Source organism: Danaus plexippus, chromosome 8, assembly GCF_018135715.1.
Source record: "Danaus plexippus chromosome 8, MEX_DaPlex, whole genome shotgun sequence".
NCBI classification, from domain to species: Eukaryota; Metazoa; Arthropoda; class Insecta; order Lepidoptera; family Nymphalidae; genus Danaus; species Danaus plexippus.
The window spans coordinates 5,159,758-5,180,907 of NC_083542.1; the positions used below are offsets into that span (position 1 = coordinate 5,159,758).

General features: G+C 29.9%; 4 protein-coding genes and 1 long non-coding RNA gene across 7 annotated transcripts; 1 reads left to right on the forward strand and 4 right to left on the reverse strand.

The window, feature by feature from the left end:
- Positions 1-41: 41 nt before the first annotated feature.
- On the reverse strand, positions 42-7,547 carry LOC116772540 (diacylglycerol kinase epsilon). The gene is made up of 12 exons (XM_032664774.2): positions 7,136-7,547; positions 6,831-6,993; positions 6,645-6,766; positions 6,446-6,569; positions 6,257-6,330; positions 6,049-6,183; positions 5,573-5,709; positions 4,209-4,374; positions 3,702-3,915; positions 3,572-3,627; positions 3,080-3,169; positions 42-1,194 (listed from the first exon to the last, which is right to left on the reverse strand). The coding sequence occupies exons 1-12, from the start codon at positions 7,361-7,363 to the stop codon at positions 1,078-1,080; spliced, it is 1,626 nt and encodes a 541-aa protein (XP_032520665.1). The 5' UTR covers positions 7,364-7,547; the 3' UTR covers positions 42-1,077.
- Positions 7,548-9,076: 1,529 nt separating this feature from the next.
- LOC116772634 (26S proteasome non-ATPase regulatory subunit 10-like) lies at positions 9,077-10,651 on the reverse strand. Its single transcript, XM_032664882.2, has 5 exons — positions 10,515-10,651; positions 10,275-10,401; positions 9,957-10,202; positions 9,694-9,863; positions 9,077-9,254 (listed from the first exon to the last, which is right to left on the reverse strand). Exons 2-5 carry the CDS (start codon positions 10,374-10,376, stop codon positions 9,104-9,106), a joined length of 669 nt encoding a protein of 222 aa, XP_032520773.2. The 5' UTR covers positions 10,377-10,401; positions 10,515-10,651; the 3' UTR covers positions 9,077-9,103.
- Positions 10,652-10,969: 318 nt separating this feature from the next.
- On the forward strand, positions 10,970-19,846 carry LOC116772555 (lysophospholipid acyltransferase 6). Of its 3 annotated transcripts, XM_061521255.1 has the most exons (11): positions 10,970-11,215; positions 11,296-11,398; positions 12,476-12,615; positions 12,850-12,927; positions 13,001-13,092; positions 13,200-13,444; positions 13,539-13,671; positions 16,750-16,970; positions 17,416-17,610; positions 17,848-17,999; positions 18,250-19,846. In XM_061521255.1, the coding sequence occupies exons 2-11, from the start codon at positions 11,315-11,317 to the stop codon at positions 18,419-18,421; spliced, it is 1,512 nt and encodes a 503-aa protein (XP_061377239.1). In that variant the 5' UTR covers positions 10,970-11,215; positions 11,296-11,314; the 3' UTR covers positions 18,422-19,846. The 3 variants fall into 3 exon arrangements, with proteins under 3 accessions (XP_061377239.1, XP_032520676.2, XP_032520684.2); XM_032664785.2 differs by having other exon boundaries at positions 10,970-11,398; XM_032664793.2 differs by lacking the exon at positions 12,476-12,615 and having other exon boundaries at positions 10,972-11,398.
- On the reverse strand, positions 15,533-16,474 carry LOC133318871 (uncharacterized). The gene is made up of 2 exons (XR_009752603.1): positions 16,420-16,474; positions 15,533-15,708 (listed from the first exon to the last, which is right to left on the reverse strand). It is a non-coding gene; the product is annotated as an uncharacterized LOC133318871 (long non-coding RNA).
- LOC116772647 (kinetochore protein Spc25-like) lies at positions 19,167-20,922 on the reverse strand. Its single transcript, XM_032664894.2, has 3 exons — positions 20,431-20,922; positions 20,074-20,289; positions 19,167-20,001 (listed from the first exon to the last, which is right to left on the reverse strand). The coding sequence occupies exons 1-3, from the start codon at positions 20,717-20,719 to the stop codon at positions 19,844-19,846; spliced, it is 663 nt and encodes a 220-aa protein (XP_032520785.2). The 5' UTR covers positions 20,720-20,922; the 3' UTR covers positions 19,167-19,843.
- Between the last annotated feature and the right edge of the window lie 228 nt (positions 20,923-21,150).

A 21,150-nucleotide genomic window follows, 5' to 3' on the forward strand; every position in this document is an offset into this window, starting at 1 on the left:
TTAACACAACATTAGAGGACACAGGTTAAATGAAATACAGGTGATCTTTGAATAACTTTACTAGGTATATCTTGTCTCTTTATTGTAACTATAATTAATAACTTTGGACAATCACATCGATTTTACACTTTATTTACCTTAAATAGGAAAAAAGAAATGTATTATATTACACAGAAATAGCAACACCGACAAAGATTTAACTCTACAAAACTAATACACTAAGATAAAAACGAGTTAAGTTTTCAAGACGTTGGCTGATAGAGATTTTTATTAGAAGTATCTTAAATATCACAATTGCAGGAAATTTGATTATTATATATTAATTAATTGATTGAAATCTTTAGCTTTACATTTTTCTGTATCTTGATGTATGTGGATATTAAGCCAATATATACATATATAAATTTAATATAATATATAAAACAGATACTGTAACTTGGGTCGTTCAGTTATTTTTTCTTATGATTTATATACCCAAGAACATTTTAAACACTTCAATAACAGAACAGTGGAAAGTTTGAACGCAATACTTTCAACATAGTGTATACCGAAGACAAGTCATTGGTAATGAGAAGAGCTATTATCAATAACAATCTGTTGTGTTAATTAAAAATATTAATCACGGATGAATTAAACGCTTGAATAAAGATAGTTCAATATATTTTGATTTTTAAGCATATTTTCATAATGCAGTCCATAAAGCATTTACTTTATGATTATGAAACTATATAACATTCATACTTTGTACGAGGTGAACAATCATGTTATCTTTAGTTATGGTGTACTTATGGGAAATGGCTGCTTCTTAGTAAGGAGTGTTTTAAACAATGACTGAGATATAGTGAATAACATAATAAAATAAATACTATGTTGTTATGTATTAAATGCAGTTTTCTTCTAATTAATATTTCAAGTGACATTGGAATATAAAAGCGTTTACTTTATGTGTATACTTATTTTTGTTTCACAAAAATTTTTATGTTAGATTTTTAATTATGAACCCTAAGTAAGTAGGTTTTGTTGACATTTAATTGTAGCCCCCGTCTATTTTAGTACCTAGGATACAGGTAACGTCGTCTAAACATTGTTACGTAACATGCAAGACTGGCCGGCTGGCTCAAGGCGGATTGTTGCGGGGCCCTGCATCCACGGCTCCCCGTCGACCTGCATCGCCACACATCCCTCCAGACTCATCTACCGATAGAAATTTTAAGTATAATATCCATTCATAGTAAATGAAAAGAAAAATCCTTTATACTAAACTAAATTCTAAAATAAGATAAGTAAACAAAACCATATTATATTACAGCGACCTTACGAGTTTGCACAGACAAAACATTCAGTCAACAGTTTTTGATTACAAATAGTTGCAAGGGTGGTAAGTACCCTATATGAATTGGAAATATGTACTTAGATTACTGTCTGTTTAATTTGACGATGGGTTTGGTGAGTCCCGATGTGGGTAAAGAGTACCCATAAATATAAGCGGAATTTTAATAAAAAGATACTGCTAAAATGAAGCAATAGCAAAAAAAAAAGAAAATTTAAAGACGAACATGCGACTATGACAGCTTTTATAAGTTAAGAAAGCAAAATTAAACGCCTTATAGGAGATTGTCGGAGTAATAAAGTCATTAATTCTGACCACAACATTCTTTCCAACTCTAGTCCGGGATTTACACTTGCGTACCAGTCGCGAGACGAGGCACGAGCCGAAGAACAACTTGACAGTTTAAATACTCGTTCGAGTTTATATTACCGTTCTTATTACCAGTGTTTTGAGACTGGAATCGTTTGTAATTAATACTCTCGAGCGACTATTTAAACTGTCACCTTGTGCTTGGGCTCGTGCGTCGTCTCGCGACTGGTACGCGAGTGTAAATAGTGGGTAAACATTTATAAGATAACAGAAGGAAATTTTTAGGAACAGGACAATGTTTTGTATGAGCGATCGCGTTCCGATGGTAAATCTATTTCAGAAATATTAGCTTTATCGTGTTTTCGACATTGATTCATCATTCAGATCTTATAAAAAATTTAACTTTCGAAATTTAATACTCAAATAACATTCAACAAAATTCAACGAAGATAAAATAAAGACATAAGTTTGTAACAGATCTTAATAGCTATAAGGCCCGGGCTCACTCACTATATCTGGGATTTTATTAAATGTTGTTCTCTTTTGTATATTTTATTTTAAAATCAACTAAAATCAAATAACCTTTGTCCTATAGGGAAAAGTTAGTAATAGTTTCAGTGTTTTTCTACTGCTCAACACGAATTTATCGTAACATGATCTCTTGAAACCAAGCTTTCTGAATATCTTTATGTTAGGTTAGTATACTTATTTATACTAGGGATTGTAATGTCTTGAACAGAATGTTCAACGTAGTCAGGTAAATTTAACATTCATAACTCAATAACAAAAATTTTCTAAAAATTAAGAAGTAGAAGCAGAAATGACTAATCCAAAGTGGATTCCAATATCACTTTTAGTAGTTTTTGAATATATCTTTGTGGGAGCATACCAAACGTTGAGCTTCGCCTTTCGGCTAGGTTATATTCGCGTCATATGTTTTTAAACCCAGTAGGTACATTAAGTAAAGACTTATAAAAGCGCTGTAAAACCTTCGTAACAAATATTTAAAATAGTTTGTATATAATGTTACATAGATAATGGTAATACTCTCCGCTACGATTCATAGGAGAAGCGGTCGAGAATCAGATATGTTATTTGTATACAAAAATTTTAAACTTGTTACGTACTGAACATTCACGTCACTTCCTAAACACGATTTATATGTCCCTATTGTAGTACCAATTGTAACAAAGCATTTTCTATTCAAATCTTCTAAATAACTTTCAAAGTTCCAAATCTTCTAATTATATTTATAAGAAGCGATATTCAAATAAAACTACTTTCTGTTGCACTTTTTGTTTTTCTCCATCAATATTTTGTGCGAGTCTTTAAACATCTATTTTACATTTTCCGGATTTTATGTTAATTTTAAACTTTACGTTAATTTAGTGTTGTCATCTTTAAATAATAAAATTGAATATAAATATTTAAAAAAATTACCTCTACATAGCTTGTCTGCGCAAAGCGGTAGGGCTCTGCCAAACCACACTGAAGCCTCGCGATGTGGAACGACGAAGATATACCAACCACCTAAGAATAAGATAACTATATATATATTTTTTGACACAAAAACGTATTTCAATCATTGTTAAACGTTTACGTCATATTCGTGTAGGTAATATTGGGAGATATATTAATATTTCAGTGAATTTTCTTCTCATTATACTTTATTATATAAAAACTATGTTTTCATGAAAAAGTTCTTCGATTGCAATGAACGCAAACGCCAGCGTGTCAAAAAGCACAAATGACAACAGACTATATGAACTTGGGATAATATTTAGTTAGGTAGTGAATGTATACTTAGTGCTAGCTAGTTTTCTAAATTCTAATCTAATTAAGTACATACAAAGTGACGTTTCCTATACACTTACTTTAAGTGCACACCTTTTCTATAACGTATACAAATAAGTATAAAAATTTCGTACTCACTTCTAATTTCCTATCATCCATGAACTGTTCACCGACGTCTTCTTCGTTTCCTAAACCTGCGAAAAGATGATCACGTAACACATCAACACATAACACTCACTAAATACCACTGATAGTACAAATCACACACTCCATAGATCTACGCCGGCGCCCCAAGAGGGTATATTGAGTAACACTAGCGCCTGTAATGGCGGCAAGTCAAGCGTGTTTAAGTTTCCATGGCCGCCACGAGCCTCTTGACCCTCTCCGTGTTCACGAGCTATCCTCACACGCAACCGACGCTCCAGCCCTCCGCAGCCACCATCGTCAAGAGCGCGACCAACACCAAGCAGCGCGTACGCTAACTGTGAAGTATAAATAAAGTTGATAGCTAGAATCTTAGAAAAAACTAAAAGCGATGAAAATTAAATTCATGTGAATATTTAGTATATATTTGTAATTTTCATATAATATATTTTCATACAAAAATCAGAAAAAGAATCTTACACAGACGTCATTTACTCTCTGGTGAGAACACATTTCGTAGTACATACAACATAAGTCTATTAATTTATTTGTTAAATTTTAGCGCATGAGTGCTTCGTTTGAATAACATAATGTTTGAATTTCGAACTTAAATTAAAGAAAACTTTCATACATAGTTTATGTATCTGCTTGCGCATCTTTTGAGGATGTGAGCACGAGCACGATGGAAGTCCAGCGCGACCTGCGCGTCCACACCCACGCTCACGTAGTTGTGAGCGAACAACACACGACCACGTGATCGCAGCCCACGGGACAACGGACCAATAGAAACTTTCCATCTGGGAATTGCACCAATAGGATGACTGCATTTTTAAAACAAAAATGGATTCTTAATATCGTTTTTAAAATCTATTATTTTATTCATACGAGATGGATCAAAAAGGGTGCGGAATGGGGGGTAAAAAGTAAGAAATTAAACTCAAAATTATTTTTCCTTCTCTATGTATTCTCTTTTAACTTTAATACATTTATTAGATCGATCAATTAACATATTTATACCTTCGAAAAAAATTTTTCTTTCTCGAAATGGGCAGAAATTGTGCTCTTCATCGCTGGAAAATTTCTTCCTTCGCTCTTTTTTAATTTTTGGGAAAAAATAATAATCACTTGGAGCTAAATTTGGACTACAGGGAGGATGTCCCAAATTTCTGAACCCATTCTTTGTACAGCAGCTACCGCAACTTGCGCCATGTGCACGGGTGCATTGTCGTGCAAAAGGAGCGCCCTTTTGGTAAATTTTCCGCCCTTTTCTCCCTCACAGCATCTCGCAGACGTTCTAATAGTGTAGAGTAGTACTCTCTAGTTATAGAGGTACCAATTTCTTTGTACACAATAAGAAGAATTCCCTCTGTATAGAAGAAAACGGTGGCGATGACTTTTCGAGCCGACGGAGACACTGAGTTTCTTTGGGGGTGGTGTGACCTTTTTGTGCCACTGCATGGAATCCTGTTTTGACTCAGGCTCATAATGATGAACCCAAGTTTCATCTCCAGTCCCAATAATGCCTTGATTTTTATAAAACTTGGTATTTATTATCTCAATTCTCAGTGAGTGTGATAAGGAAAAGTGACACTTTTCCTCCGCCATACCTCCCATTCCGCGAACTTTTTACCTACCTACGTACTTTAGATAAATCCGCAGTTGTTATGTTCAATTTTATAATAATTTTTTCTTGTGAGAAAAAGCTTAGCAACATTTTTCAGTAATATGATAATTTTCTTTAAATTTAAATTTATAAAGACCGAATTAACATAATCGTTTTATTGCACCAATGATGACCAAAGTACCAAATAAATTTAATACGAATTATTTAATATTCTAATCACCTATTAGCCAAGTTACATTTTGCTTCAGTTGTAAATACCAATTACCTTATAACTTACTTATCATTTGCAGCTCGACAACACAATGTATCATAAAATTGTGTTAGAATTAACTCATAAAGATATTTTCGGTATTATTATAAAACTTACATACCTGTCAAGTATTTGTACTTCTGCTTGCTTCATAGATATAATAATAGCGGATGCGTCTAAGTCAGAACAGCCGCCTCCCCAGCCGAGGGCTCGAGACAGATCGTTACCAGTGCCAGTAGGTAGAATACCAACTGACGCCTGGGATTGATTAATATATTAAATAGTTATTAACATACTCCATAAATACATTTATTAATATAGATTATATAATGCATTGACCCACACAAACGCACAAACATTAAATAGACAGAGACATCCATACATTTAAATTACAAATTACAAATCATTATGCCAACATTGTCTTAAATGCATACTTGTTTAGTTTTGATTCTATGACATACTTATTTTCTTTTTTATATGGTAATGTTAAGTTAAGGCGTATTTAATTAATCGAAATTGTATCTATAATGGAATTTTTACTGATCATGTTATACAAATGTCTGTTAAATACAATTTTTATTTTATATATAAACATACTTTAATATGTGGTACTGTGTGTAAAGTATTTAAAACCCACGCCACTGTACCATCCCCTCCAGCAACGATGATACGACATCGCTCTGGAAGCCACTTCACTGCTTTCTCAGGTGGCATTGAACCAATATCTATAATCTGAAAAATTTTCATATATATATATATATATGAAGTTATGTATGACATGGTTACAAAAATTCTGAATTAATACCTGCAATGGATTCAAAAGACCTCTAAAGAGTGACAGAACCTCGTCACTTCTATTACTTCCTGATTTCCTATTTGCTGAAATGATTGAAACTTATAATCATATATCAAGTATAAAGATAGGTCATCCGCTACATTAGGCTTTATACACACACACATATATATATATAATTCGAGAATATAGTGTACACACCAAAAATTATGAATGGTTCCCAATCATCATCAGGTACAGGTTCTATTTTAATAATTTTTCCTCTATCCATATTTACATTCATCGGTGGAATAATGATATCTTTATATTTTTGGAAGTCACATCTCTATAAGAAAGCACATATTATTACAGTTTGTATCATAAGCAGAGAAATAACAAGTCATATAATTCAAATCTATACCTCGGTATTTGATAATTCATTTTCCTGACTGAGCCTTACTCTTTGGCACCAGGAACAGAAGAATTTTTTTAAATTATCCCCCTCTTCTATGTGGTCAGGATTCTCTCTAGTAACAGAACCAACTACAAAACGTTCAAATTTAATTATACTGTGTTAATAATTAGATATGAAATATTAAATGTATACCATTAACCCAAAGATGATAGAATGGTTTCTCTGCCGGCCACCACATCTGTTTACATCTTTGCTTTTTATCAATTATACGATGACATTTTTTACATGCACTTATGCCGCAGCATTCACAGAAAAGGCCCACAAGGGATAACATTAGTTTCCCACATACTGTACACTGAAATTTTATTAAATACACTCATATAGTCTATTACGTAAATATGTTAATTATGTATTTATAAACGTTAAGAAACTGTAAACTTTATTTGCAACTGAAAAAATATAATAATATGTATTTTACAAAATATATACAAGCTTACATAAATATTATATGGTATTGATTTATTACAATCGATACTTCTCCATGTATGTCCTCGTAACTTATATTTTATTTGTATGAAATTATTATCCCCCAAAAAGGAATTAAACATGCGGTAAACGAGGTAACTAATAAAAAATCCTCCAATAACAAAATAATAATTAAAATTTAAGTGGTTTATAATAGCCATTGTTTCCATTATTTCAGTTTTAGTCAATAATATTAACATTGTGACGTAAATTCTTTAATCAATTTACACTTTCCTGTTCTTTAATAGTAGCGTTTTAACAAACAAACTAGTGGCATAATTTTTAAATTATAATTATCAATCCATAATTGGGTGGTAAAAATTTATATTATTTACACACTACAAATAAACAATTCAATTTTGAATTTGATTGATTTTCCTTAAATGGTTTGAGGTGTTACCAGATACACAATAATTTTAAATTTATTATAGTTCAGAAATTAGAAACATTTTAAGACGTTAAACAAAAACGAAATACGCAATACATAATATTTGGGTTCAATTAATAACCCAATTATTACTGTCTGTCATAGATCGTAAATATTCGTTGTAATTGACCCGAGTTAAAGATTTCTTAAGAGGGGAAAAGGTTGTAAATTTAAGTTAATAAGTTGTTATTAGACGTGCTTTTTGGTCGACACAGACTTAATTACTTTTAACTTCTATCTTATATTTTAGATAAACTTAAATTGTGATGAGGCAAAGAGTTTCTTAACCTACGAAGGGTAAAAGCTCGTCTAGATGCAAAATTAATGTTTGGAGATTTTCTGTGCGTATTGCTTAATTGTACTGCTTAATGAAACAGACAAGTTTGTTTTACGTGTAATTCTTCATTATACTGAGTATCACCGCTGATAAACCGAGAGTAAAATATCTAAGTTTTGTACTTCATGATACCTGAGTCTTTATAAAATATTTATACTGACCCGCCCAAATTGGCCAATAACTATTTTTTTAAAATAGTTATTGGCCAATTTGGGCGGGTCAGTAACTTTTTATAAAAATCATATTTTATAGTTGCTTGGTCTTTCTCCCTCTAAACGTTCTCGCCGATTGGAGCTTTACAGCTTGGATTCGCCTATAGCCGTAATAAACTGTTTAGTGATATTGGTGATGGTTGGATACGGTCTTTTTTTAAGCACATTTATTACAAAGATGGCAGTATCCCCCAGCATACGGCAATTTAAGAGTTTTGGAATCTGCTAAGGTCACGATCAACGTAATGACAGTTTTCTCCAACAGGTGGAACGGGAGAATTAATCTAAACTTTTTTCAAAAGTTCAGTAGGCGAAGGGAAAGATCACATCTTAATGAATTCTGACCTGAACAATCTAGTCCAGGTCAGTCTAACATTTTGACTCATTTAATCTTAAACAATAATACTTTTAGAGACTGGGAAATTTTTAAGACCGTAAAATCCTGACAGAGAAAAAGACGTGCTGTTTGTGGCTGTTGCTGTTTTTTTAATAAAAAGATATTTTAAAGTTACACAAAGGATTTTAATTTGTGTGGCCAGTAGCTTATAGCAACTCTCACATAACACTTTTAGACTATATGAACATATAGTCCACAAGTATTTTTATGGCATACAAAATTTTATTTAAATATTTCTGGAATACATTTTGTTTGAATATTTACGTTAAAGCAATATGTATAATAAAAGAATAAATATAAAAAAAAATCATAGTGTACTTTCTTGAGTTTTTTATCTTTTTTGAAAGGACAAGTTTCTTCAACACTTACCTCAGCAACATAATTCTCATGTAAGTGTAATTTAAAATTCATAGTTTATTCAATAATAACAGATATTTATAACGCTTCTTTAATAAGTTGAGTTCTACAAAAATGTTAGAGAAGACCTATATTTTACATCCTCTTTTCTTTGGAATAATTAAAATGAATAAAAAACATGCCTTGTAGCAAAAGATTTATTATTGAAGTTTATGAGCTCAAGTTAATCAATAATTGCCTTAATTTATTAGAACAGAGATCCAAAGGCGTTTTCTTTTCCTTATTCTGTATTTCAAGACTGGCACCAGCCTTCACTAATAAACAAGCCACTGCCTCTCTATCCTCCTCACATGACAAATGTCTAGAACAAAATAATTGATTATTATTACCTTAAATAGTTCTTTCTATATTATTAAAGAATATTGTTTATGTTTTTTTATATATTTTGTTAGCTTAAAACATTCATTAAATAACACAGATTTATTGGATATTATATATGAAATTCTGTTAAATAATAAATTCACTGCTTTTCTTCTAAAGCTGATGAGAACTACGACTTTTGTGAATATTCATTTTAATAAAACTAATATTTTTTTTGGATTTCCTATGCATATTTCATTATTTTTAAAAACGACATACTCCTGACATTTCGGTTGCTTTTCAGTGTGATCACTGTAGCTGAAATAAGCTATATAGATATATATATGTATACATATATATATAATTAATATTGTTATATAACAACCATATAGCTTTAATTTAAAGAATTCTAAATATTAGCTGCTGTTATGTTTACTAACAATGCAGTATTTCCAGTAGAATCACATGCATCAACTTTGAAATGTGGACATTTTGTTAGCATTTCAACTATTTCCATTCTTCCTTGGGCGGCTGCTCTGTGAAGAGGTGTAGCACCTAACACATCTGCCTCTGACACTATAGCATCTGCTTCTATTAATAATTTCACTACCTAGAAATTATTGTCAAACAAGGAGAATTTGTAATAAAAATGCTATTTGGTATGTATGAACTTATATTTCATCGATTTTTTGGTCTTTCTTACCTCTCTATGTCCTTTGGAACAAGCATAATGCAAGGAAGTTTGACCCCGACTTGTTTTGTGATTGACATTTGCACCTTTACCTATTAAAAGTCTTACCACTTCCAACCTGCCTGCTGACGCAGCTAATATTAAAGGAGTACTATTTGTATCATCAAGAGCATCAACCACACTTCCTAAATCAAGCAAATAGTCTACTAGGTTCTCATTACCACCAAGAGCTGCCCAGTGTATGAGAAGACGTTTATTCTATAACAATGTCATTCATTATATTTGTTACGGAGCAATAATTAAGTTTCATATATTTAAATATGTACTAACTTCATCTGGTGTCGATATTAAAGACGAGTCAGCATCAATTTTAACCTTTACTTGATTAAAATCACCTCTATATGCTGTTTCATATACACTTCCAATAGACATTCTTGGTTTTTTGCAATGAATGGTCCTAAATAAAAATAAACAAAGTTGTGGTCTACATATATCATTATACACAATCGGTAACTATTAGAGAAATTTTCAAGTTTAAAGGAAAAAGAAATATAACAATACAGTATTTACCAATAATCAGTAAATAAATAAATATAGATGACAGAATAACTGAAAACGAGCAAGTTATAATATTATTATATTATAATATTACAATAAGTTTGATAAATTTAAATTCAACAAAGTCACTGCAAAGTTTGAACTTTGAAGTGTCAACTGTCAAGTGTCAACCAAATATATAGATATATTGTCTACTCTATCAATAAAATCACTTAGAAACAAAAAACAATATTTCCAAAAGTTACATAAATACTTTAAATGTTAACTTAAGTTAATTTAAGCGAACTTCTCCAATATAAATATATATATATTTAGTGTTCTATTTAATAAAATTCCATCCAAGCTAAAACATGAACAATATAATATGTACTAGAACAAAATTAAAACAACGAAATTGTTGACGTCACAAAATTTTGACATTTATGCTTCATGACACTTGACAGTTGAATGCTAAACCACTCGACATTTTTACATTTAATGTTGTGTATTTTGTATTTGTGTAGATAGTTTGACTATGTTCACAGAGTACATTGCTATGATTGTAAATTGAGATCGGCTGTTATTGTGTATTGTGTTCAATTGACGAAGTTGTTAATAAATGAAGCATTGCTAATATTATTCAATTCTGATACGAACACGTACTGTTTGTCGAAAAATTCGGTTTTATTATTTGTTCCATTTAGGTTTTTATTTAAAATAAAAAACCAATTTTGGTAGTAGTAATAAAAAAACTTATTGAAAAACTTTATATTATAAATATACTTCGCTATTTACATTAATGTTATATTTCAAGATTTAAATAAACAAAAATAATGTCTACAGAATATTATGATTATTATGACGGCAGCAAATTATTTTTGTTTTTATCAAACCGACTCGGGCTACCCATCGACTTGGTAAGACTTTTTAATTGTGTAAATAAATTGTGCTTTAACTCTAATTAATAAGACACTTCTGGCAACTTGCATAAATCTTTCAATAACAAATAGCCAACACATACTTAAAATTACACCAACTGCTATGAACTATTAGTCATAATTTATATATCTTCCCTAGCTGTTATCAGCAACAGTCATTGTTTTAAAATATCATCTTATTGATATTATCCTTAACTTGATACTATGTAGCTGATAAGTTATTGAAAAGTCATTGCTTAGAAATTAATTTCATAGATTTAAGTATATCTTTCACATTAGTTTCCATAACTCCAGTATGAAATATATTGAGAGTATTCTTTGCAATATTATATTAGTACTCATATATAATCATTTATTTATACATATATAATTTTTTCACAATAGTAAGATTTTAGATACCAAGTGTGTTTAGCTTATAATTTGCTTATAAAATATTCATTTCTTTTGGCATGATACTTTTTATACTTTGTTCCAAAAGTATTTAATGAAATGGTAAACAAAAAAAAAATGACCAATTACCATATGTAGCATAAATAATATGATCAAAACAATGTTAAATATTTTAAGTATATATAATGACCTCTTTCGTATCATTTCCATATGTTTTATTAAATTAAATAAAAAAAATTAATGATCACAACCAAGGTTGAGCTGACCTTGATTTCTAATAAAATTATTTATGGTTTGTTAATTTAATTGTTTTGTGTTTTTGAAATGACTCAAACATTACCTCATACTCAGTTTCATGATTTATCCAGAATAATAGAATATGTATGTTAAATTTACCTAGCCAATATTTTTTTTTTTAAATTGGTCCTTTCAAATCACTAACAAATATTAAATTGAATGATTTTTATGAAAATCAAATACAATATTTATTGATAAATAAAATATATTTATGCTTAAATGTCTTTCTTCATATACTATCTTGTAATTTTAAATATAACCTTATTAAATTTACCCTTTAATTAAATTTCTTTCGAACAAAGTATATCTGAAACACATAAGCTTGGTTATATTTCAAAAGCACAATTTCACCTTTATTTTTCTCATTAGGTTAATTTTTTGATCGCACAATTTGCTGCATTATGCGTGGCAAGACTTTTTCGGAAACCATTAAAACTAGCTTCGCCAGAATTTCGACATTCATTATGCCTAGTTATAGGGTTGCTAATGGGATATTTCTGCTTTGGAAAGTAAGTTTTCTATGAAAATACATATATTAAACATTATTGTCAGTAATGCTAGGTACAAAGCAGTGTGATACATTAAATAAAATAAATGATTTAATGTTAATTAGGTTATCACGCTTTGGTTATGCTCAAGTATAAAAAAATATTTTTGTTCAATAAAGATTTATGTATAAATTATTATTAATAAGATAAGGGTCATAAAAATTTATTAGAATAACAATTATAATGTAATTCCAGACAAGCGGTCCATTTATCGGTGCTACCTATGATAGGATATATTCTACTGAGGATGTTATCACCTAATTTAATGGGAAAGTGAGTTAACAAGGCCATCAATGTAGTATCTTAAGTTGTTTACAATAAATCAAAAATCTTTAATTGTTTCCAGTGCTATTCTGGCCGCTTCTATGATATATTTGTCTTGTATACATTTGCATCGACAGATTTATCACACAGCTGATTATTCATTAGATATAACGGGTTTGTAAATTTATCATAATTCTTATATTGAATGAAAAATAACTATGTACTTAAAACTAAATCATTAGCAGACGAGTTTGTCACGTATATTTTTTGTTAAATCATAGGTCCTCTGATGGTTATCACTCAGAGGGTTACATCCTTAGCATATTCGTTGCAAGATAAATTAACTACAAAGGAGATAAACGCTAACTCTACAAGTAATTCATGGGGTAAGGACTTCAAAACGGATAAAATGCCCTCTCCACTCGAATATTTCGCATATACATTGGCGTTCCAGACGTTGATGTGCGGTCCGGTCGTGTTTTATTCAGATTATATAAGTTTCATTGAAGGCGATCATGTTAATGGAGTTAGTATATATATTTTTATATTACTTAATACTTATAAATTTTATGTTTTATATTATGTGAGCTATTGAAATTTTTGACGTGTTTCGATTTTAGGAGGGAAAAAGTCATATGACAGAAAGAGAACCCTCTCCTAGATTGGCAGTACTTTATAAAGTAGCAGGCTCTGTGGCAGCAGCTGTTCTATATTTGTCTCTGGCTAAGAAGTATCCTCTTGCAGTGCTTGAAGGTAAAATATTATTTGACAGTTCTAAATTCTAATTAGATCGAAGCCCGGTATGACTCAATAGTAGTACTCACTATGACATCTATGACATAATTGACTAAATAAGTCGTAGAATATTAAGTACTATTAAATTACGTTTGCTACCGATCGCAATTACTTTCAATAGTTTTTTTATGCTTAGTTTTAAATATTTGCTCAATAGAGCGATTCAAACGGTCGTTCGATTGCAATTGTTTATAAATTAGTTCAGTATATTGACCACAAATTCTGCATCGTTATTCGTTACAATACGATCGTTGAAGTTCCATATTCATAAGTCTATATAAATACAATCATATTCAAGTTTTAGATATGAAAAATTGTTGTATTATGAGAAATAAGACTTTTGCGAGTACCTGTTAATTTAAATGAAACTAATATTTTGGGATTGCTACGCGTATTTTATTATTTTTTGAAAACTACATAATCCCAACGTTTAGGTTACTTTACAAAAATATTACTTTTATTTAAATTACCGTATGCCAAATATATTACACGAATGGACATTCTATGTGTACATGAAAGTGTTTACTAATGGATTGATTATTTTTATTCCTTTGACTATTCGATAGGATGTTGTACATCAGTTATATAAAATTTTAATTAAGCTGGAACCGAATACTATTAAGATATACTATACAAAAAATTTAATATTTTTTATAAACTTATTATAAGTGAAGCACGTATCCAATTTTTAGTTTTTGTTTTACAATTGAAAATATGATTAAATAAAAATATATTATCTGCTATAGCATTTAAAGTAGACGACCTTATTTTTTATATTTATGAGAAAATATGAAATTTATTCGTTAATATTTAATTAGGCGCTTTAAAAGTCTTACGTCATCAGACGCCGGGCGTTGGCACTTAGTTCAAAATGACTGGCAAAAAATGAAAATATGTCTATTGTCAGCTGATATCAAAGAAAATATTTAAAGGACTAAGATAATCAGTAAAGTTTTCACAATATTTTTATATAACGTTTAAGATAATTTTTTATCAACACTCCTACCAAACGTTTGTATCTAGTTTCTATTCCCTCTCTCATATCTCACATGGTAACATTCACGTGAAAAAATGAGAACCTCGGTAGGGGCCATGTGACTTCATTCTACAATGCTTAGTATTAATTAAGGAGTCTGTAAATTTATATCACATAAACAGTCATTCAGTACTCTAGACAGATATAAATCAACAATAATAGTTTATAATGCTAATAAAAAAAACTTCTTTTACATTAAACTAATAGTCTGAAAAAAGACGCATTAGTCATTTATAAATAACTGTATTTTTCCACTTATGCTTGAATGTATATACGTATACAGTAGTACCACTATAAGTCGAATATTAAGGGAGACGTCAAAAAATTCTATTTATAAAGTTTTCGACTTATAGGAGACTTTCGACTTAGACGGATTTTTATTAAATAAATTATGAGTTAGAGTTATAAATTTTGAGTTAGAGTTAAAGACTTAAAGTCGGTAACTTATTGCTATTCAAACTATAGGGGTAATGAGTCTCAAATTATCGAGTTGTAAAATAAAACATGCTATGTTCGAGATACAGAGGTAATATTAAATTTTTAGAGTTATGGAGGGAAAATATGTACCAAAATGGATTAGAGGGACTCACTATTATTTCGACTAATACAGGGTTGAGATTTCAAGTGATAGAGATTTTGGTGTTTTAAGGGAAGGGAACAAAACATTTTTTCGAGATTTGGAGGCTTTGGACTTGTCGAAGTTCGACTTAACAAGGTTCTACTGTAAATATAACACTATTAGCTTTACCATAAGAATTTTATTTTTTTTAATTGGCAACCCTGATAATAATTAGAATATAGGGTGATATTAAATAACCATATTCGGATCACGTACCTACTAATAAAACGTGTCTTAAACCAAAACGGCCGAGCTTGGATCATTCACAAGTATCGAATGATGATTATCAATATACATATAGTAACTATGTACTATGGCGTCGTCTTCGAACATTCAGTGGCTATAAATAGAACAGACTTAGATTCAAAAACAATTGTACAACTAGAATAACAGGTTAGGTAGCGTTAACAAATTTTAAGTATTAACACACCACATGTCTGTTATATACATGTTCATATACAAAACACCACGGTGTCTGGATGAAGAAGGGTTTGTTTTCTTAAAATATAGAAGAACTTTCATTGGCGTTGTGGTATTTATAATGAAATATTTTATGAATCATCATTGTATGTATACAATTTTAAACTTCACTTTATATATATATTTGTGTGCGTGTGTGTGGGTGTACGTATGTTGGTTTTAAATAATGTTAGGGATTCAATGTTAAACGATATTCTTCCTAGATTAACCTAAAGCTTCCAAGTCCTCTCCTAAGAGCTATGATCGCTCTCAATTTATCTAATACAAAGAATCCGCTTGGAGCTACAATGAAAGAATAAAAAATATATATAACAATGAAATTAATAGTATTATTATTGATATTAATACATAGTATCGTACGCCAATATTGAAACAAGAAAATATGTAAAGCTTATCTTTATAATTATTAACCAGACACTTTTGAAACTTGAAATTAAATAATGAAGCGAAGGTCGCAACACTTAAATCCAAAGACACTGCTCGTCTTATTAAACGTTAATTATATGATCGCTGTCGTGCGTTTAATGTGTTGTTATATATGCTAATTAAAACACTTGCTATAAGGACTGACCTTATTTAAATATTGAGCGGTTAAGAGTCATCGATATATAAATATTAAAAGTTGAATTTTCATTCATCATCGTTAATGATTTTCATTGGTTTAGACTTTAGAAGACGAAAAGTGTGTATGTATACTGTGTCAAATCAATATTTTATATATCGATATAAAGTTATTACTAAGAAAATCAATAATAAATTTACTTGATAATTTACAATAATTGATGTATCTTTCATATCAAATTTACGGAGGCTGACATGTTTTTAAGTGGATCAACTTGTAAAAGTATCAAAAAAAAGATAATACATATATATAGTAAATATTTTATATATTTCCATACAGAATTAACCAATCCACATTCAGAAGTGTCTCGGTCTTGGTCTGCTTTATATTTACTGTGGTACGCGTATCTATCTACGCTGGTTGTCCGTTGTAAGTACTATCACGCGTGGCTGCTGTCTGAGGCAATATGTAACAACTCGGGGATGGGTTTCAATGGATATGACACGAATGGGAGCCCAAAATGGGATAAGATGTCCAATATAGATGTACTGGGATTTGAGGTAAGAATATTGTTCTTTTTTATTATATTCATTAATCATTTTTTTTTAAATAAAAACGGACGGTTCTAAGGCTTGTAAGGGGCTTAACGACAGATCCCTTTAATTATTTTTAAAAAATCCTAAAAGCTCTTAAATTATTTAAAATAATAATATAATAGGCCGTAACTGAAAATCTTTTTTATTTACTTCGACGTTATTAAAGCATTCAATGTATTTGAATCCCAAAAAACTTTGCATTTCCTTCAGTATTATGTAAAATTCTAAAAAACCTGTTGACTCTGACGAACACGTGAGTGACAGCTTGTAATAATATATAATTTTTTTTTCTCAATACGTTCTTTTGGATAGGCTAAGATCTTAGACTATGCGGCCTATTTATGACTACACATGCTCCTTTTAGTGCCTTCTCGTGTTCTATTTTCAAAATGTAATACTTCTACACCAGCTGGCTCAGAACTTCCGCGCGGCTGTATCAAGCTGGAACAAGAACACGAACGCCTGGCTGCGGCTGGTCGCATACAGCCGAGGTGGTTGGCGGACGACGCGAGTGTACGCTCTGTCTGCGATCTGGCACGGCTTCCATCCCGGTTACTACTTCACTTTCTTCGCGGGTGGTCTCTTCACAGTCGCTGCCAAGAAGGTTTGCTTGTTGTATTTTTTGACACACCCTGCAATGACTTGCAACAAGTCCTATGTTTTGCATTACAGTAAAAGTATCCAGTTAAGAACGAAATAGGTCTTTTTATAATTACTTTATTATATAAACCAATTCCTCTGTTATTATTTTCACTTCTGTACGGCATTTTCTTTTTATTCTATCAAGCCAGTAAAAATATGATTGAAAAATTTGTTCTATGCAGTCTGTGTATTTTTCTAGGTGCGATCTTTCGCTCGTCCCATGTTTGTGGACAGTAAACCTAAGAAGATGTTGTACGACGCTCTAACCTTCATAACGACTCGCGTCGCCATGACGTACGCTACAGTGCCATTTATTCTACTAAATCTTTCACCGACACTTGCTTTTTATGGGTAAGCTTTAATGCTTTTTTCTTATAAGAAAACAACGAATACACAATTTCCAAATATCTCCGTGAAATGTCCGAGGGACATACGATACAGTTCCTTCATATTCCTAAATAAAAAAAAATTACAAGAAATTCGTATATAAAACCTCTTATAATTCTAAAGTTAAGAATGTTTTTAGGAAATATTTAATAATAATATCAGTAGACTAAGATATACTTAAATTTATGTGTATATTTATTTAACATTGTTTCAGAAAATTCTACTATTCATTGCATTTTATTGCTCTGGGTGCGCTGTTTTTGCCCAATAACAATAAATACCACACGTCTCAGATCTCCAATTGTCCTAATACGTCTTCCAAATTAAAAGAAATTCCGGTTCAGGAAACCATAGTGGAGGCCAACGGTAAGATGAAGGTGCGCTAATATAAAGATAAAGTTTACTGCGGGTACGTTGAATGATATGATGAAAATAAAAAAATATATATATTTACATTTAAAAATAGACGATGCAATAGTTATCCATGTTTTAGGATAAATGAATATTAATATGCATTTATATACCGACATATGCCATATACAAGTATTATGTAAAGCATCTATTTTTGCATGACTTTTATCGAGTTGATTTTTACTATGTTATGTGAGTTTCTCATAATGTTACTTGTTGTTGATTTTTTTTTTCAATTAAGATACTTTTATTAATAACCGCATACATATAAGCTTATTCTGATGTTATGGAATATTTTTCAAAATTTTAGCCTCAATAATTCCCATCACAAAGTATTTATTATATAAAGTTTTAGTACACTTATATTAATTCACTAAATTTAATTAATTAAATGCCAGTTTAGTTTATTTTTAGAGTGGAAAAAAAAAACACAAGATGCCTTACAAAGGCAAAGGCAAAGGAACATTGACTATTCCAACATTGGTGTATAATCTATTTAATAACATTAGCACTTTATTATAAATAATTTGATGATAGTTTATTTTTAAATTTAATAATAAGTATTTTAATTTTAATAATTTTTTGCTATTCATTTGTTAAATTTCGTTTATAACAAAATTATTTTAAATAAATAAGAACACTTCCGACTCAATATTGTATAAGGAAATTATTATAACCATATAAAATTATTACGATGTTATTTTTATAAGTGAAACTCGCTCTCATACAAATTGTAATTAGTTTATTGCATAATGTCTTATATATTATTGGTTAAATACATTGTCATCCGTCTGCTACCATAGATTTAAGCATGAAATCTGATATGAAGTTTAAAAAAATTCATAAGGTTTCCATTTATGTTACGAATAAACATGAGAATAACATTCCACATGTACATTTATAATGAAATAGAATAATTAAATTTATTTATTTATTAAATGAAAAAAAATTTCATATAATGAAATCTGTGCCGCTAACATATGATGCCGAACGAGGGCTATCAGGATTGAAAATTGATGGTTGTGTTTAAAGCTTGCAAACCTATGTACAAATGTGTAACTTTATAGTATTTTGTTGGTTTTATTTTTTTTTAGATTATATTACATAGTTTTCCGCACAAATTACTAATTAGTTGTAACCTTATAGATATTGTTGTTAAACCTGTCTGTTATTTAAAGATATATAATGCTTCCATAACTAAGCACACGCCATTCTAATAGTGTTTCAATAAGTTTATTCACTGAAGATGTTGATTATATATTTTCGTTATTCGTAAAAAGAAAAATATATTTACAAACTAAGAACTGTATGTAACAAATTTTACCTCAACAAATAGTATTTTATTGTATTATTTGCAACAATTGCTGTATTTTGTTCTTATTAAATGTTTATTTTAATTATTCCAGTTGTGTTTTAATCGTTTTAGTGCTTTTTTTATCCTTCAATGCCAGGAAAGCTTGTCTTAAAGCACACAAAACACCAGGTACATTGTTAGTATCACACATTTCTTTCTGAAGTTCTTTAAGACATTTCAATTTGGGATTTACACTTAGCACTGAAAAAAATATTATTTTATTTATAAAATTATGAAATCATTACTAATATTTCTAAAGCATTATATACTTACATTCATATTTCCCGTTTTTAATGTTTCTTATTAATCTAACCGAATAATTTTCATTATCCTTCTTAGATTCTGTGAAGAACTGTACAAAAATAACTTGGTTGTCATTTTTACGACTTTCTATAGAAAAATACATTTTCAAAATCTTCTTATAGCATTTTTTGGCCATTAAAAATGCTTCGTGAGTCTCCTTTATTTCCTGTGTTAGGAGCTTTTGATCTAAAAGATAAAAGATATGTTTTATATTGGATTTACAGATAGCAAGGAATTCTAAAAGATGAATTTAGTAAAATATTGATATTTAATGCCAAAATTATGAATAAAGAGATTAAAGTTAAAAAAAAGAAAAATAATTCTTACCTTTTTTAAATGTTTCATACTGCGTCTGTTGTTGTGTTAGAGTTTTGATCTTAATGTCAATTTTTTGCTTTAACGATTTATTGCTTTCCACGAGATTCTTTAATTCTTCGTCATAGGTTTGAGCCAAATTTGTTTGGTAGTCGATAGACTTACTAATAAAACCTTCTTCGAGAACCAGAAGAACATCTTTACATAAATTATTAACTTCCAATTCAAAATTACCATACAAACTTGCTTCAATTTCATTCAAATCGATTTTATAGTTCCAATTTTCTTCCATTATCGTCATTTTACATTACTAACAGTCCTAATTTAATTTCTCAATGTTAGGTATAAAATATAAATTCTCCAGTTTTCACAATAACAGCAACAGTTTGGTAGATGATACCAACTCATAACGCTTCTTTTTAAATTTTGACATTAACCAATGACAAACAGTTTCGTTCTAATTAAATCCGTTGAAGCACTGAAATCCAGGTTGTTGTATCGGGTATATGCAATATAAATAGAAAATTTTTATTAATAATGTGCATCTAATATTGTTATTATTAACCTCACATGATACAAATTAATAAAAATAGATTTTTTTTCAAGACGTTAAGAATGTTACTTTAAAGTTTTAAACGTTATATAATCATTCCTGAAAAGAAAATTTATTCATTTTTAAAATAATTAAATGAATTCTTTTATAATTCAATAATCGGTATTTTTATTAACAAT

Coding starts and splice junctions, on each gene's coding strand:
- LOC116772540 (XM_032664774.2), bottom strand. CDS start 7,363: ATGTTAATATTATTGACTAAAACTGAAATAATGGAAACAATGGCTATT. Junction 5,710..6,048: donor ACACAGTACCACATATTAAA/GTATGTTTATAT, acceptor AATCAATCCCAG/GCGTCAGTTGGTATTCTACC. Junction 3,916..4,208: donor CAAGCAGATACATAAACTAT/GTATGAAAGTTT, acceptor TATACTTCACAG/TTAGCGTACGCGCTGCTTGG.
- LOC116772634 (XM_032664882.2), bottom strand. CDS start 10,376: ATGTCTATTGGAAGTGTATATGAAACAGCATATAGAGGTGATTTTAAT. Junction 10,203..10,274: donor TAATATCGACACCAGATGAA/GTTAGTACATAT, acceptor ACATTGTTATAG/AATAAACGTCTTCTCATACA. Junction 9,864..9,956: donor GTTCCAAAGGACATAGAGAG/GTAAGAAAGACC, acceptor AATAATTTCTAG/GTAGTGAAATTATTAATAGA.
- LOC116772555 (XM_032664785.2), top strand. CDS start 11,315: ATGTCTACAGAATATTATGATTATTATGACGGCAGCAAATTATTTTTG. Junction 11,399..12,475: donor TCGGGCTACCCATCGACTTG/GTAAGACTTTTT, acceptor TTTTCTCATTAG/GTTAATTTTTTGATCGCACA. Junction 13,445..13,538: donor AAGGCGATCATGTTAATGGA/GTTAGTATATAT, acceptor TTTCGATTTTAG/GAGGGAAAAAGTCATATGAC.
- LOC116772647 (XM_032664894.2), bottom strand. CDS start 20,719: ATGACGATAATGGAAGAAAATTGGAACTATAAAATCGATTTGAATGAA. Junction 20,290..20,430: donor GTATGAAACATTTAAAAAAG/GTAAGAATTATT, acceptor TTTATCTTTTAG/ATCAAAAGCTCCTAACACAG. Junction 20,002..20,073: donor TAAAAACGGGAAATATGAAT/GTAAGTATATAA, acceptor TATTTTTTTCAG/TGCTAAGTGTAAATCCCAAA.